The 17,389-nt window shown below is 35.8% G+C and overlaps 1 protein-coding gene across 6 annotated transcripts in view; it reads right to left on the minus strand.

The window, feature by feature from the left end:
- Positions 1-17,389, minus strand: part of PIK3C2G (phosphatidylinositol-4-phosphate 3-kinase catalytic subunit type 2 gamma) — a 366,531-nt gene that overhangs the window by 114,254 nt on the left and 234,888 nt on the right. For all 6 annotated transcript variants that reach the window (XR_007406483.1, XM_049102678.1, XM_049102677.1 and 3 more), the window contains 2 exons: positions 10,439-10,575; positions 8,198-8,367 (listed from right to left, as the gene is read on the minus strand). Coding sequence is in view for 5 of the 6 variants with exons in the window: in XM_049102678.1 (XP_048958635.1) it covers positions 8,198-8,367; positions 10,439-10,575 (307 nt within the window). In the remaining variant the exon portion in view is untranslated. The remainder of the gene's footprint in view (positions 1-8,197; positions 8,368-10,438; positions 10,576-17,389) is intronic.

Consider the following 17,389-nt stretch of genomic DNA (forward strand, 5'->3'; position numbering starts at 1 on the left):
CTCTTTCCCATACACTTCATCCTTAATTATCCTTCACTCTTCATCTTAAAACTTACAAGTCTCTCTCTGAAGAAAAGTCATGATTTGTTTATTTTTTTAATTGGAGGAACTGTTTTCTACCTATACTGGGAAGGGGGGTAGATATAAAAGATACTCAGAAGAAACCAAATAATCAAACATAGTGGAATGATAAGGGGGGTGGGAAAAGGATAAATGATAGTGTGTAGATGAAAATGACAGAACAGACTTTATTTCTGGAAATAAGTTTCTGTGAGAGTACTTTGAACATCAAATCACTATTCAGATGTTAGGTGCCTGGGACTGGCTTTGTGATTAGTAAAAGCCTTAGTGAAACAGAGTACCAACTTTTTTCAATTATTTCATTGTGGTAAAACACATATTACATAAAATGTATCATCTGAACAATTTTTACGTGTATAGTTGTGTATTAAGTGTATAGTTCATACAATATATTTAATATAGTCCATATGATATATTTAAATATATTCATAATATTGGGCAACCATCACTGTCATCTGTCTCCGTAGTTCTTTTCATCTTACAAAACTGGAACACTATACTCATTAAACAATAATTCCCATCTGCCCTCCACCCAGATGCTGGCCACCACTATTTGGCTTTCTGTTTCTATGATTGTGATTACCCTAAGTACCTCATATAAGTGAATTGTTTTTTTGTGACTGGTTTACTTCACTTAACATAGTGTCCTCAAGGTTTATCCATGTTGTTAGTATGTGTTAGCATTTCCTTCAAGACTGAATAATATTCTATTATAAAATATGTCACATTCTGCTTATCCATTCACCTGTTGATGTACTCTTGGGTTGCTTCCACATTTTGGTTATTGTAAATAATGCTGTACAAAGATCTCTTTGAGACCCTGCTTTAGAAACTTCTGAATATATATTCAGAAGTAGAATTGCTGGATCATATGGTAATTTTTTAAAATTTTTATTTATTTATGATAGTCACAGAGAGAGAGAGAGAGAGAGAGGCAGAGACACAGGCAGAGGGAGAAGCAGGCTCCATGCACCGGGAGCCCGACGTGGGACTCGATCCCGGGACTCCAGGATCGCGCCCTGGGCCAAAGGCAGGCGCCAAACTGCTGCGCCACCCAGGGATCCCCATATGGTAATTTTTTAATAAAATTTTGAGAAACATATTTTTTGAGGCCATACTATTTCCCATAGCAGCCAGACAATTTTACATTTCCACTACCACTGCACGGGGGGGTCCAATTTCTTCTCATTCTCACCAATACTTGTTCTCTGTTTTTTATTTTTTTTTATTTTATTTTTATTGTTCTCTGTTTTTTAATATTATCTATCTTAATGGGTATGAGGTAACGATGATCAAATTTTGAGTCTCATTCCCCAGATTCCCATATTAGACTGACCATTAAGTAAAAATCCCTTGATAAATTTCTAATTAGAATAACAGAATATGTCAAGTTCTTAATAATTTTATCTTCAGAAAAATTGTACTGTTTCAGGTCCAGAGTGGTAAATTTTATGACATTTTTGTAGTGGTCCTTCAATCAACCAAAATTGAGCCTCTGCTAAGTGTCAGGAACTAGCTGATACAAAGATGCCCTTAAGGCACTCACAGTTGGAGAGGTTTTGAAAAGTATGCTTCTTTCAGATACTGAGGCCTACTTTGAGTAAAAAGAACCACAATGTTTATTAATAAACAATTGTGTGAATAATAGACCAAGGAGACTTACCTAATTTCAAAATACATTAAGGTAGTAACTAAAGCATGTGGGAGATCACTAATGCCTATATAGCACTTGTATTACTATGAATATAACATTAAACCAGAATGATTGGAGCAAGACAAAAAATCTTAATCTGCTAAAGGAGTTTCTTTTTTAAGGATAGTTTTAAATTGAGTTTATTTGGAATATAAACATGACAATACTCAAATTGGATTAAACAAATTTTTAAATCAGTGGTAATTAACTATTGAAGATAATTGGCTGTAGATACAGGAATTTTTATGACTAATATTGAAATGAAAAATTTGAGATTAATTATATTCGGTGATTGGTGATTTATTGAGATAAAACTTGAAAAGGGTATAAAACCATGCTATAAAAAGATAGATATGTAATATTTTGGTTATGTTCATGTAAATATTTTAATAGGAAAAGAAAAGAGTGCTCACTTCGGCAGCACATATACTGAAATAGGAAAAGAGTTTGAATTTTGTTTGTGTTCTGGAATGATTTTTCATTTGTTTTAAATGAATTTATGTCCTCTGGTGTGGTGGTATATAGTTAATAACCAGTTCACTTTTTTATGTAGAAAAAAAAAGCAGCTCTTATTTGTGACATTTGCCAATTTTCATGGTGTATATATTTCCATTATGGCTGATTTCAGGTTACCAAAGTAATGTCATTGAACACGGAGTTGAGAAAGAATACAAACAATACACTCTTGCAAGCTAGCATGAACAAGGCCCAGCACACGTTTCCTTACGTCTGAAATGATATCAGAAGTCAGGAATGATTTGATAAAATTCCTTATAGTCTAAATAAATCTGAAGAATCCTGCAATGCAATCCAATCTGTCAGTCAACAAGCCTCAGAATCAGAGAACTTTAAAGACTAATTGTTCAACTCATGAATTTCAGAGTGCATATTTTTAAAAAGAACCAAAATAAGACATTTAGATCATTTTAAACACACAAAAAAACGATAATCACCTAGAGATACAGTCTTATTTCTTGTCACTTCCTTTGGAATGCTTAAACTACAGTTAATTATAACAACATTTCTAGAGCCTTTACTCAATGCTAGGCACTCTTCTAAGCACTTTACATTATCAGTTAATCTTCAAAAAATCTGTTTCATAAAAAATCTAAATTGAATCACAGAGAAGTCATTTTTTTCAAGGTCATATCAATAGTACATTGTAGTATGGGATAAAAAAAAGAATCATACAGTCTATCTCCAGGGTATCTGAACTTGACCACCATTCATATAACTTCTCAAATTAAAGACTTCGTGCAAGTCTAGTGTTACTGAAGTGAAAGACCATATAGACTGAAAATATGGTTTGAAAAAATAAAAGTATGAAACAATGAGTTAGAAGATCAATAAACATCACTAATAAAAGGAGTTCCTTAATTTCTTCTCCTCTGTAAGAGAAAGTTACCATCAAGAAATTATTAAGTTGAAATTTACAGTATATTACAATAATGTCTTTTATGTAATGAAAAATGCTATATAGAAATCATTATTACAGGGGAACTTTGAGTGAAAAATTGTGGATGTATAATTTGCTAACCACTTTAATTTGAGTCTTTGTGAGAGAAAATAGAGAAAGAAGATAATAATTAAGCAATATTTCAAAAGAAAACCCAATTGGTTTCAGAAATTGGTGAAATTCTTCATTGTTTCCATTGTAAGGATTAGCTAGAAATTTTCCTCAGAATCATTAAGGAATGCTAGGGCTGAATTGCCCTGTGATTTAATCCAATGGTATAAATCCTCTTTATCTAATCTTATAATTAAAACCAGTAAGGAAGGATTGTTTATTTATACACAGTATCTGAAATTCTTCATATTCATAACTGAGAAGACTTTTTTTCTTTCTTCAAAGTTAGAAAGTCTACAGGAACCTCCAATTCAGTCTAAGCATGGGCTTTCCAGATTTCTGGGAAAGTGAATTCAGAGGAATGGTTCAGGGATATCTGGACAAGAATTCCAAATGAGGATGCTGCTGAGCTGACTCAATATAATCCAAGAATCAGGAGGGCCAATGTCTATGGATATTTTTCTAAACAGAATCACATAGATGGTTAGTATGAATGGTGATGTAAGCATTACTATAAAGGGACAATGGCCCAGCAAGAAATCAGTTTTCTCTTCTTCTTAAGGAAACCAAAGATCAAAAGAAAATCTATCCCCAGATATACTACATCTGGTTCTGCTGTGTTGGCCTGCCAATATCCATTATCAAATGCTATATCCTTGGCTACAGGGTATCTCTACAACTTAGAGGGCATCTTCAGTGTGTATGTGATTTCTTTTTTGCCAACCCATAAACCAACTACTGGAAACTACTACTACTTATGTGCAGTTGAGCAAAGATTTAGACAAGTGTATTATGAAATGAAATTAGTTGATATGTGTTAGTAATCTTTTGTAAACTTTTTAAGTTTGTATAAACTTTGTTTGTATAAGTTTGTATTTGTATAACTTACAAATACTTTCCTCCTCCATGTTTCTAAGGAGTAGACAATAGTAGAAACACATGTACTTTCTTATCCCAGTGGGTGTAGCATTTTATGTTAAGAGTATTATCTTGGGCTATTACTGGTTATTACCAGAGCATGATATGGCCTTGCTAGACTGTGAGAGATTTGGATAGCCCTAGGGTATGATTTAATACCTGGCTTCGTCCATTACGGGTAGGTTACTAATATTTCTACTATGTGTTTAGAAGAAGCTAGGTGAAGCTAGGCTTTTCCCCAAAGATCAGGTGTATAAGGTAAAAAATGTAGTATAACTAAGAATGTTCATGTATTCTAGGGGAATACAGAGGTTCAATTTACAAGAAGCCCACTGCCAACCTAGCAACCAATAAGAACAACCAATGGTACTAGAACAAAAGAAGTCATCTATCTTATGAAACAACACATTCAAATGAACTCTTGAAACAGCCAAAAGAGACTTGGAAGAAAATTATTAGAATACAATTCAAAAGATAGAGTGAGAAATAATGAGTAGAAACAGTTCAGTTTAACTGTTAAACTCAGGGAAGAAGTATCAGTGTCAATAGAGAAATCTAAGGAGACACTGCTAACGAGCCTTACATGACCACTGGTAGAGATACAATCTTGCAAATGATAATCCAAATGGATCATAATGCTGCATTTGGCCCCCTTCGCTGATGAACAGTAATCAATAATCTCAAGGGAAGTCAGTGCCAACTTCATTTACATTCATAGAATTAATAATTATTGAATGATTGAGGGCTTCCCTATGAGTGATTTATTACCTGATAAGCAATATTAAGAATCTACTATGAGTGAAGCTCTGTGTGGGGTACATTTTCATGTACCTCAGATATTACATAAAAAAAGATTTAAAATTGCCAAAAAAAGAGAACCTGAATAGACATTTTTTTCAAAGAAGGCATATAGATGGCCAATAGATATATGTAAAGATACTGAAAACCATTAATCATCAGGGAAGTGCAAATCAAAACCACAATGAGCTATCACCTTACACCTGTTAGAATGGTTAGTATCAAAAAGACAAGAAATAACGAATGTTGTTTAGGATGTAGAGAAAACGAAACTCTTATGCACTGTTTGTGGGAATATAAATTGGTGCAGCCACTACGAAAAGTGATATGGAAGTTCCTCAAAAAATTAAAAACAGAAATACCACACAACTCACTAATTCCACTTCTGGGTATTTACATGAAGATAATGCAAACATTAATTTGAAAATATATATGCACCTCTATTTTTATGTCCATCAATAGATGAATGGATAAAGATGTGGCATATATGAAACGGAATATTGGCACAATGTAATATTACTTGGCTATAAAAAAGAATGAATTCTTTCCATTCATGACAGCATGAATGAATCTGGAGAGTATTACACCAGGTGAAATAAATCAGACAGGGAAAGACAAATATCATATGATTTCACTTACATGTGGAATCTAAAAACCCAAATGAAACAAACAAATAAAAAGTCAGAGACAAACTCATAAATACCCAGAATGGTAGTTACCAGAAGGGAGGAAAGTAGGAGGTAACAAAATAGATGAAAAGGAAGTAAGAGGTACAAACTTCCAGTTATAAAATAAATAAGACACAGGATGAAATGTACAGCATAGGGAATATAGTTATAGTTAATAATATAACTGTGTGGTCACAGATGGTGACTACACTTGTGGTATTTTTAAATATATTATGTTGTATCACTATATCATACACCTGAAACTAATATAATATGTCATAAAACCCTGCCAAATGTAGAAGCAGTTGTAACTGTTTAATATTAATAATAAACAAACAAATTGGGATCCACCTTTTCTATCAGCTCTGGTACATATCTCCATTACAGCACTTACCATTTTGTTTAGTAACTTGTTCTTTACTTTTTATGTCTCCCTCAACATTTTCTGTGGGACTGAAATATCTTTATTCCTTTTTTAACCACCCCATGGTCAACACTGTTGCTGTTTAAATAAATAAGAGTTAACCCAAATTTCCAGTGGACCATAAATAAGTAAAGATGTCAAAATTGTAATCTAATCTTTAAATTTCTGGGATAGAGTGGATTCTAGGGAAAACAAGTTATATGAGGAAGTAATATGCTCATGTATGTTAATTAACATTTGTCTTTCATAAACTAGGTATCCTGCCTCTATGGATGTTCTGATAGTCCATACAACTCTTTATTTCTGCTCTTTCCACATTTTATGTGATTATTTATGTGTTGTCTTCCAGTATTCTAAGGAAGTGCAAGCCCCATTGAGGTAGTAAATGTGGACTATTAACCTCTGTGTCCCCAAGGTCATAATAGTCCTCGGCACACAGACCATCCTCGGTAGATTTTTTTAAGGAATTAATGCAGATGTGGTGAATTTTCTCAAGGCAGTCAGTATAGAAGGCAATATATTGAAAAGAATAGCAAGTGAAAAGATTCCATTTGTATGTCTCTACAAAATAGGAGATATTATGTAGTTTATGCTGGCATTTTAATGCCAGATAATGGTCATCTAATGAAAGTTCATCATGCTATATTGTAGGAGTCATTATTATTTCTTCTATGGGGAAGTTACTTTTAGCTAAAAGTGATTGATTACTCTTTAGAATGGTTTGATCTCATTTCTACTTTAAGGTAAATTATCTTTTCAAAGCAAGGGACATTTAGTCTTAAACTTTAGGTCTCCTTGCCCCAGTTCAAATAAAGGAAAACAAAAACTTACTCATCCATCAGTCTTTTAGGTTTCAGTAAATGATATAATTATTTGTTAAGACCAAAAATCCAGGAGTCATCCTTGAATGTTTTCCATTCTTCTTCTACCTGTTAAACCCCTGCCCCTGCCCATTAGTCATGGCCAGATGTCCGATCAATCAGCAAGTTCTATGGCTCTTGCTCCAAAATACATTCTCAATCTGTCAGTTTTTACCACCTCCTTTCCATTAAGGTCTTGCCCTAATCATCAATAATGAACTAGTTTCATTATTTCATAGGACAGAAGGAAAGAGTTTTGAAATCCACTGAAATCCATCAATGGTTTGCCCCTGAGCCCAAAACAAAAGCCAACTTCTGTACTATGTCCTCAGTGCCCTACCTGATCTGGTTTCCACTGAACTCTTCACCTTTACCCCTACTGGTTGCCCTTTCCATCTACCTCTAGGCCCAGACCTCCTTGTTATTGGAACATACCAGGCTTATTTCCATGCGAAACGACTGTTATTTTTGCTATTCTCTTTTCTTAGAATATTATTCTCATGGATTTACACAGGAAGATCATTAATTACACAATTGTCTCTCATCTCCTTAGAGGCTTCTTTAAAATAGCATCCCTGCTCCACTCTCTACCCCATTTCTTTGTGTCAGTTTCTTATTAACAAGTTAAACTCCTCATTTCTTCATATTATTTCCTTGCATGCTAACTTGTTTAATGTCTGTCATCTCTATTACAAAGAAATCAGGATTTGTGTCTGCCTTGTTTACTGTTATAACCTAAGAGCCTTAAATGGTAGTTGCTCACTAGGTATTTTTTGAATGATTCAAGGCTATTTCAGTGTAGGAAATGTGCTAGTTTTATGATATGTAGACCAGGGGTGGTGATTGCTCTGGGCAATATAGCAGATGTATTGAGAGCATGAATTCATGCCTCATTGTTCATTCAAGGTTTATAAGAAAATGAATATACTGTATTTCAGACAATTCCAACTGGAACTGGATTACTATCTCATGGGAGAAGTCCATTAAGAATTTGAGGAAACTTAATTTTTTCCATTAACAATTTATTAAAAAATATTTCCTTCAATCTTCTATAAACATGTTTATGTCATCTAGAGGGATGTAAGAGATGGGGAGCAAGTCATTTGCTGGGTTTCTATGCCATTGCATGTTATATATCACTCTAGGATATTGCTTCATTACTGTAATAAACATTATTTGCACACTGACCTTTTTATCCCTCCAAATGTTTGTGCATGACCTAGGAATTTTCCAAAGTCAATATGAAACATGTGGCCTGACTTTGTCAGCATGATGTTGTCGTTATGTCGGTCACAGACTCCCAGGATGAACGTTACCACACACCAGCCAGCACAGGAATAGAAGAAGTTCCTCAAGGCCTAATCAGTTGAAAAACAATAACACAAAGATAACACACAGACAAAATAAGCAAATGCAGGAGCATCAGAGCTAATGGTAAAAAGTATCATAAAAAGCAAAATTACATAATCGAGAGTCACTTCTACATCTCAGTGAAGAGAAGATTATGATCAAATGACTAGTTCTTGATATGCTACAGAAGAACATCTATTCTTTGGCCCTAATAGATGAATGTTTTTGTTGAAATTGTGCAAAATATCTCTTTTACTCAGTTGGATCTAATTTTCATAGTTTATTGAGGAGGATTCCTGGTGGTTATTTTTTTTATGTCTCAAATATACAATATGGAATGATTCTTTTTCAAAGTAAAAGAAGGAGCAATATGGCTCAATATTGCCTATCCCCAAAGAAATGTAAAATATCAATTTCGGTGGCACCTGGGTTGGTACAGTCAGTTGTGTCTGATTTTGGCTCAGGTCATGATCCTGGGGTTCTGGGATTAAGTCTCCCAACAGGCTCCCTGCTCAATGGGGAGCTTGCTCCTTCCTCTCTCTCTGCTTGCTGCTCCTCTTGCTTGTGTTCTCTCTCTCTCTCTTTCTTTCAAATGAGTAAATAAAATATTTTTTTAAAAATAAAATACCAATTTTGGATATTTGAATTTTTAACACAAAAAAGCCATACTGAGATATACGTAATATTTTATGTTTATCCTTACAAATAGGTCATCCAGTTGATGTCCAAAAACATTTTGGTACAGTATATATCAGTGAATGTCTATGTGGGTGAAAGCAGATTGGCGCCACACTGAGTCAATCATGGCTTCTGTTTCTTTAAGAAATAGAGATTTCTTGCCAAAATTACTCTTTATTTTCAAAATGGTCTCCTGGGTATACATTATTTTCAACAATGATGCAACTTTAACTGTAACCATGGTGTAAGCATGAGTGATTGGTTGGGTCATAGTAATAGGACTACTGGAATGGTGTGGCTGACATGCTGGAGTAGAAATCTGTGTCACTGAATTTCATGTCTTATTCTAGATATCCCAAGTGCCTGAACAAGTCATTTAATTAGTCTCTCTAGACATTTTTCACTTATAAAGTGAAGATAATAAAAGATGCCTTTACATGATAGTTGTGAAGAACAAATGTGTGTGAAGACATCTCAAATAATATAGCCCCAGAGATTTGTGCAAAACTCAAGTTATAATCTCCAAAATGGCTAAAAATAGATTTCAAGATAATATCATCTTATCTTTGTTATTTGACCTCCCAAAAGCCTGCATTTTGTTCTATTCCAATATCATAGAAATCTGTAGTAGATGACCTCTTATGTTTCTCTATCATGGCCTGTGCTAACTAGGATGACCAATCATCTCAGTTTCCTCAAGACTGAGGGATTTCCTAGGATGAGGGAATTTCAGTGCTCTGAATAGTTCTGAGCAAATTCAATGCTAGCCCACCTTGTATCTTTGTGTGAATTAGTATAAAGGTGCCTCTGCCTCTGGGCAGACCTTGTTGTACCAGTTCATGCCTCGATGCCTCAGCAAGTGGAACAAAGACTATCTGTAACCAACTCATCTTCTTAGCTGTGAGCCCTGGGATGGGCAGAATTAGCACAATGGTACACAGCAGGCTAGATGCTAGCATGAAAGTGGGAAAAAGTGTTTGCAGTCAAATAAAACACTACATTTTGTTAAGTTCTGAGATATTAAAAAAAACCAATTATGCATTCTGCAAATATTGAAAGAATAAGGCATGAAAAAGTAGAGCTCAGCAGAAGAAATGCATTGCAAAGGAAGGAGGTGGATTTATAGAAATCAGACATTGTGTACAGACAGAAGAATTTGAAAGAGATAGTTTCAAGAAGCATCATCTCAAAAGAGATAGTTATTAGAAGTAAAACCAAATATAGAAATTTTATCTAGGTAATATGCCACTTAAACTGGATCATTATTACTAAGCTGATGATTGAGTGAATTAGAACTCAAGGTGTACTTAATTTACTTTTTCAGAAATCACAATAGCTGAGGATCCAGAGCATTATTTTTATTTAAGTACATTACTTAAAATTAGCTGCAGCAAGACAAACCTTTTCATAATCTGCCTTTAAATGGTTGTGTTGACTGAACCACTTTTTGATTGTGTTTTCTTTCAACGGTCCTATCAGTCCAGAATGGCGATGGATCTTTGCTAGGGTTATGGCATCGGGTACCATCTGCACCAATCCTGGTTGATAAAAAAGAGATTCTTGAAATAATTCTTTCTTCCCAAGATGAGGAATACGTAGGAAACACATCTTGAAATACATAGCAACAATAGTTGCCAGCACTAGTTGATTGATCCTTTTCTTTGTAAACCTTCTTCTCTGAAGGAACCTTATCTAGACTGCCTTCCTTCTAAGTTTTCCTAAATTCTGGGGAGCAATGGGTTACTTATAGTGTTTGGATTAGATCTATCAGAAGCTTTACTATTTTTTCTTGAACTACTTAGAGAGCCAATCTAGCTAGTCTCACAGAGTTCCCACTGAGTCAATAAAGTAGTGGGTTAATTAATGTATGACTTATGCATTCATTTACAGCTTAAGGGAGGGCAAACTTGTAATAACAAGCATATTTATGATGAAAGAGAACCAAATGCAATTGCTATAACAAACTTTTCAAATATATTATAAAAATCAATGTTCAGGTTAATAAAGGCTTCACTGTTAAGTGTCCCATTCCTAGGAGTGAACAGATTAACTGTAGTAAACATGTAGAGAGCTGCCTGCTTCTTCCTTCTTAGTCAACATTAAAGAGAAACTATGGTAATAATTTTTTTAAGGAGGGCATATATTGTTTGAACTTGAATAGGACCTTTGCCCTACTGACCATGTATCCAACAAGGCTTCTTTCATTGTATTTCTAAGGTTATTGAAATGTAAATATTTTCTAAAATCTTTTTAAAAAATGGGCCCCTGAGTGGCTCTGTCAGTTGAGTCTGCCTTTAGCTCAAGTCATGATCCCAGGATCCTGGAATTGAGTTCTGCGTTGGACTCCCCACTCAGTGGGGAATTTGCTTCTGCCTCTCCCTGCCCCTCATGTTCTCTCTCTCTCAAATAAATAAAATCTTAAAAAAAAATTTTAATGTAAATATTATCAAATCTTCTGATTTTATTCTGTACAGAATAGCAATTTAGACCAAGTATTTAAAACTGTCCCAGGACTAATGTCCACAAAGAAATCTGTAATATGCAGTTCTATAAATAAAAGCATTGAAAGAAATAAAAGTCTAGAATTTCTGATTTCCACAATCTTGGCAATTCAAGAGTTGAAAACTTAAATGTCCTAAGAGACCAAAGAACCAAATATAACTATATAAAAAGAGAGGTGCTTGAATTTTAAAAACTATTTCATGATCTATCTTTAAAAGTATTTAAATTAAACAAAAAGCAAGCAAATCACCATATTGGTAAATGAAACACTCTCTGTGCTGGATTTGGCCAGTAGTAACTGGTTGCAGCATTAACCTCTCTTGTTATTTAATAGCCCAGTTGTGACCTTTAGGCATCTGCACTGCTGGATCAGAAGAAACTTAAACATGGGGAGTGGGAATAGAATATTGAATGGCTACAGAAATACCTATAAAATATATTTAAAGAAAGAGAAACCAACAACACTGCAGAGGTAAATCTTGGGCATATCCTCAGAATTACAGCCAATGGATTTGGCTCTTGTGCAGATTTTCTCATGTGTATTAACTGAGATAGCAAATGTAAACATTCCATTTATTTATTTATTTTAAAATATTTAATTTATTTATTCATGAGAGATACGCAGAGAGAGGCAGAGACATAGGCAGAGGGAGAAGCAGGTTTCATGTTGGAAGCCTGATGTGGACTCCATCCCAGAATCCTGAGATCATGACCTGACCAGAAGGTAGATGCTCAAACACAGAGCGACCCAGGCATCTCAACATTACATTTAGTAGTAACATTTCCCTCTTCATTTTTCCAATTCCTTCACTTGATACTTCCTAAAGGGAAATCACCTACTATCCGGGTCCTTAATGCTTCAGTGCCTCACATTTGACCATGACCAAAATTAAGACTTTGATTATTAGCACAGTTTAGATACTATGCTGTGGCAATGTCAGTTACTTTTCAGATCACATTTGTCTTCAGGGAATTAATCTTTGCTAAATCCCAAGCCATTTATCATAATACTTACATTGCTGACTACTCTGAAAACCTTGCCCCTAATTTATAATAATCATGGTGGCTAAGTTTTGTCTATCAATTAAAGCCATAAATTACATTTTATACGTTTAAGCTAGTATGTATCATACATCTTTTAAATACTTATAACAATTCTGTGTGCATTGAGTAATATGAGTAGTTCTATTTTTACTGTCCTTTAATGCATAATTTCTCCAATTTTAGGGCATATATGTATCACTTGGGGTTAAAATGTAGGTTCTGACTCTTTAGGGTGGGGGTGAGGCCTGAGATTCTGCACTGCTAACATACTCTCAGGTGATGTCAATGCTGCTGGTTCATGGATCATATTTTAAATAGCAGCATTCTTAGGGACAAAACTTTTTTTTTTAATTTATTTTTTATTGGTGTTCAATTTACTAACATACAGAATAACCCCCAGTGCCCGTCACCCATTCACTCCCACCCCCCGCCCTCCTCCCCTTCTACCACCCCTAGTTCGTTTCCCAGAGTTAGCAGTCTTTACGTTCTGTCTCCCTTTCTGATATTTCCCACAAATTTCTTCTCCCTTCCCTTATATTCCCTTTCACTATTATTTATATTCCCCAAATGAATGAGAACATATAATGTTTGTCCTTCTCCGACTGACTTACTTCACTCAGCATAATACCCTCCAGTTCCAACCACGTTGAAGCAAATGGTGGGTATTTGTCATTTCTAATAGCTGAGTAATATTCCATTGTATACATAAACCACATCTTCTTTATCCATTCATCTTTCGTTGGACACCGAGGCTCCTTCCACAGTTTGGCTATCGTGGCCATTGCTGCTATAAACACCGGGGTGCAGGTGTCCCAGCGTTTCATTGCATTTGTATCTTTGGGGTAAATCCCCAACAGTGCAATTGCTGGGTCGTAGGGCAGGTATATTTTTAACTGTTTGAGGAACCTCCACACAGTTTTCCAGAGTGGCTGTACCAGTTCACATTCCCACCAACAGTGTATGAGGGTTCCCTTTTCTCCGCATCCTCTCCAACATCTGTTGTTTCCTGCCTTGTTAATTTGCCCCATTCTCACTGGTGTGAGGTGGTATCTGATTGTGGTTTTGATTTGTATTTCCCTGATGGCAAGTGATGCAGAGCATTTTCTCATATGCATGTTGGCCATGTCTATGTCTTCCTCTGTGAGATTTCTGTTCATGTCTTTTGCCCATTTCATGATTGGATTGTTTGTTTCTTTGGTGTTGAGTTTAATAAGTTCTTTATAGATCTTGGAAACTAGCCCTTTATCTGATATGTCATTTGCAAATATCTTCTCCCATTCTGTAGGTTGTCTTTGAGTTTTGTTGACTGTATCCTTTGCTGTGCAAAAGCTTCTTATCTTGATGAAGTCCCAATAGTTCATTTTTGCTTTTGTTTCTTTTGCCTTCGTGGATGTATCTTGCAAGAAGTTACTGTGGCCGAGTTCAAAAAGGGTGTTGCCTGTGTTCTTCTCTAGGATTTTGATGGAATCTTGTCTCACATTTAGATCTTTCATCCATTTTGAGTTTATCTTTGTGTATGGTGAAAGAGAATGGTCTAGTTTCATTCTTCTGCATGTGGATGTCCAATTTTCCCAGCACCATTTATTGAAGAGACTGTCTTTCTTCCAATGGATAGTCTTTCCTCCTTTATCGAATATTAGTTGCCCATAAAGTTCAGGGTCCACTTCTGGGTTCTCTATTCTGTTCCACTGATCTACGTGTCTGTTTTTGTGCCAGTACCACACTGTCTTGATGACCACAGCTTTGTAGTACAACCTGAAATCTGGCATTGTGATGCCCCCAGATATGGTTTTCTTTTTTAAAATTCCCCTGGCTATTCGGGGTCTTTTCTGATTCCACACAAATCTTAAAATAATTTGTTCTAGCTCTCTGAAGAAAGTCCATGGTATTTTGATAGGGATTGCATTAAACGTGTATATTGCCCTGGGTAACATTGACATTTTCACAATATTAATTCTGCCAATCCATGAGCATGGAATATCTTTCCATCTCTTTGTGTCTTCCTCAATTTCTTTCAGAAGTGTTCTATAGTTTTGAGGGTATAGATCCTTTACATCTTTGGTTAGGTTTATTCCTAGGTATCTTATGCTTTTGGGTGCAATTGTAAATGGGATTGACTCCTTAATTTCTCTTTCCTCAGTCTCATTGTTAGTGTATAGAAATGCCACTGACTTCTGGGCATTGATTTTGTATCCTGCCACGCTACCGAATTGCTGTATGAGTTCTAGCAATCTTGGGGTGGAGACTTTTGGGTTTTCTATGTAGAGTATCATGTCATCGGCGAAGAGGGAGAGTTTGACTTCTTCTTTGCCAATTTGAATGCCTTTAATGTCTTTTTGTTGTCTGATTGCTGAGGCTAGGACTTCCAGTACTATGTTGAACAGCAGTGGTGAGAGAGGACATCCCTGTCTTGTTCCTGATCTTAGGGGAAAGGCTCCCAGTGCTTCCCCATTGAGAATGATATTTGCTGTGGGCTTTTCATAGATGGCTTTTAAGATGTTGAGGAATGTTCCCTCTATCCCTACACTCTGAAGAGTTTTGATCAGAAATGGATGCTGTATTTTGTCAAATGCTTTCTCTGCATCCAATGAGAGGATCATATGGTTCTTGGTTTTTCTCTTGCTGATATGATGAATCACATTGATTGTTTTACGGGTGTTGAACCAGCCTTGTGTCCTGGGGATAAATCCTACTTGGTCATGGTGAATAATTTTCTTAATGTACTGTTGGATCCTATTGGCCAGTATCTTGTTGAGAATTTTTGCATCCATGTTCATCAGGGATATTGGTCTGTAATTCTCCTTTTTGGTGGGGTCTTTGTCTGGCTTTGGAATTAAGGTGATGCTGGCCTCATAGAACGAATTTGGAAGTACTCCATCTCTTTCTATCTTTCCAAACAGCTTTAGGAGAATAGGTATGGTTTCTTCTTTAAACGTTTGATAGAATTCCCCTGGGAAGCCATCTGGCCCTGGACTCTTGTGTCTTGGGAGGTTTTTGATGACTGCTTCAATTTCCTCCCTGGTTATTGGCCTGTTCAGGTTTTCTATTTCTTCCTGTTCCAGTTTTGGTAGTTTGTGGCTTTCCAGGAATGAGTCCATGTCTTCTAGATTGCCTAATTTATTGGCGTATAGCTGTTCATAATATGTTTTTAAAATCGTTTGTATTTCCTTGGTGTTGGTAGTGATCTCTCCTTTCTCATTAATGATTTTATTAATTTGAGTCTTCTCTCTCTTCTTTTTAATAAGGCTGGCTAATGGTTTATCTATCTTATTAATTCTTTCAAAGAACCAACTCCTGGTTCTGTTGATCTGTTCCACAGTTCTTCTGGTCTCGATTTCGTTGAGTTCTGCTCGAATCTTTATTAACTCCTCTCTTCTCTTGGGTGTAGGATCTATTTGCTGTTTTTTCTCTAGCTCCTTTATGTGTAAGGTTAGCTTTTTTATTTGAGTTCTTTCCAGTTTTTGAATGGATGCTTGTATTGCGATGTATTTCCCCCTTAGGACTGCTTTTGCTGCATCCCAAAGATTTTGAACGGTTGTATCTTCATTCTCATTAGTTTCCATGAATCTTTTTAATTCTTCCTTAATTTCCTGGTTGACCCTTTTATCTTTTAGCAGGATGGTCCTTAACCTCCACGTGTTTGAGGTCCTTCCAAACTTCTTGTTGTGATTTAGTTCTAGTTTCAAGGCATTATGGTCTGAGAATATGCAGGGGACAATCCCAATCTTTTGGTATCGGTTCAGACCCGATTTGTGACCCAATATGTGGTCTATTCTGGAGAAAGTTCCATGTGCGCTTGAGAAGAATGTGTATTCAGTTGAGTTTGGATGTAAAGTTCTGTAGATATCTGTGAAATCCATCTGGTCCACTGTATCATTTAAAGCTCTCGTTTCTTTGGAGATGTTGTGCTTAGAAGACCTATCGAGTATAGAAAGAGCTAGATTGAAGTCACCAAGTATAAGTGTATTATTATCTAAGTATTTCTTCACTTTGGTTAATAATTGATTTATATATTTGGCAGCTCCCACATTCGGGGCATATATATTGAGGATTGTTAAGTCCTCTTGTTGAATAGATCCTTTAAGTATGATATAGTGTCCCTCTTCATCTCTCACTACAGTCCTTGGGGTAAATTTTAGTTTATCTGATATAAGGATGGCTACCCTGCTTTCTTTTGAGGACCATTCGAATGGTAAATGGTTCTCCAACCTTTTATTTTCAGGCTGTAGGTGTCCTTCTGTCTAAAATGAGTCTCTTGTAGATAGCAAATAGATGGGTCCTGCTTTTTTATCCAGTCTGAAACCCTGCGCCTTTTGATGGGGTCATTAAGCCCGTTCACATTCAGAGTTACTATTGAGAGATATGAGTTTAGTGTCATCATGATATCTATTCAGTCCTTGTTTTTGTGGACTGTTCCACTGAACTTCTTCTTAAAGGGGAATTTTAAGAGTCCCCCTTAAAATTTCTTGCAGAGCTGGTTTGGAGGTCACATATTCTTTTAGTTGCTGCCTGTCTTGGAAGCTCTTTATCTCTCCTTCCATTTTGAATGAGAGCCTTGCTGGATAAAGTATTCTTGGTTGCATGTTCGTCTCATTTAGGACCCTGAATATATCCTGCCAGCCCTTTCTGGCCTGCCAGGTCTCTGTGGAGAGGTCTGCTGTTACCCTAATACTCCTCCCCATAGAAGTCAGGGATTTCTTGTCTCTTGCTGCTTTAAGGATCTTCTCTTTATCTTTGGCATTTGCAAGCTTCACTATTAAATGTCGAGGTGTTGAACGGTTTTTATTGATTTTAGGGGGGGATCTC

This window comes from Canis lupus, chromosome 27 (genome assembly GCF_003254725.2).
Source record: "Canis lupus dingo isolate Sandy chromosome 27, ASM325472v2, whole genome shotgun sequence".
Classification (NCBI taxonomy): Eukaryota; Metazoa; Chordata; class Mammalia; order Carnivora; family Canidae; genus Canis; species Canis lupus.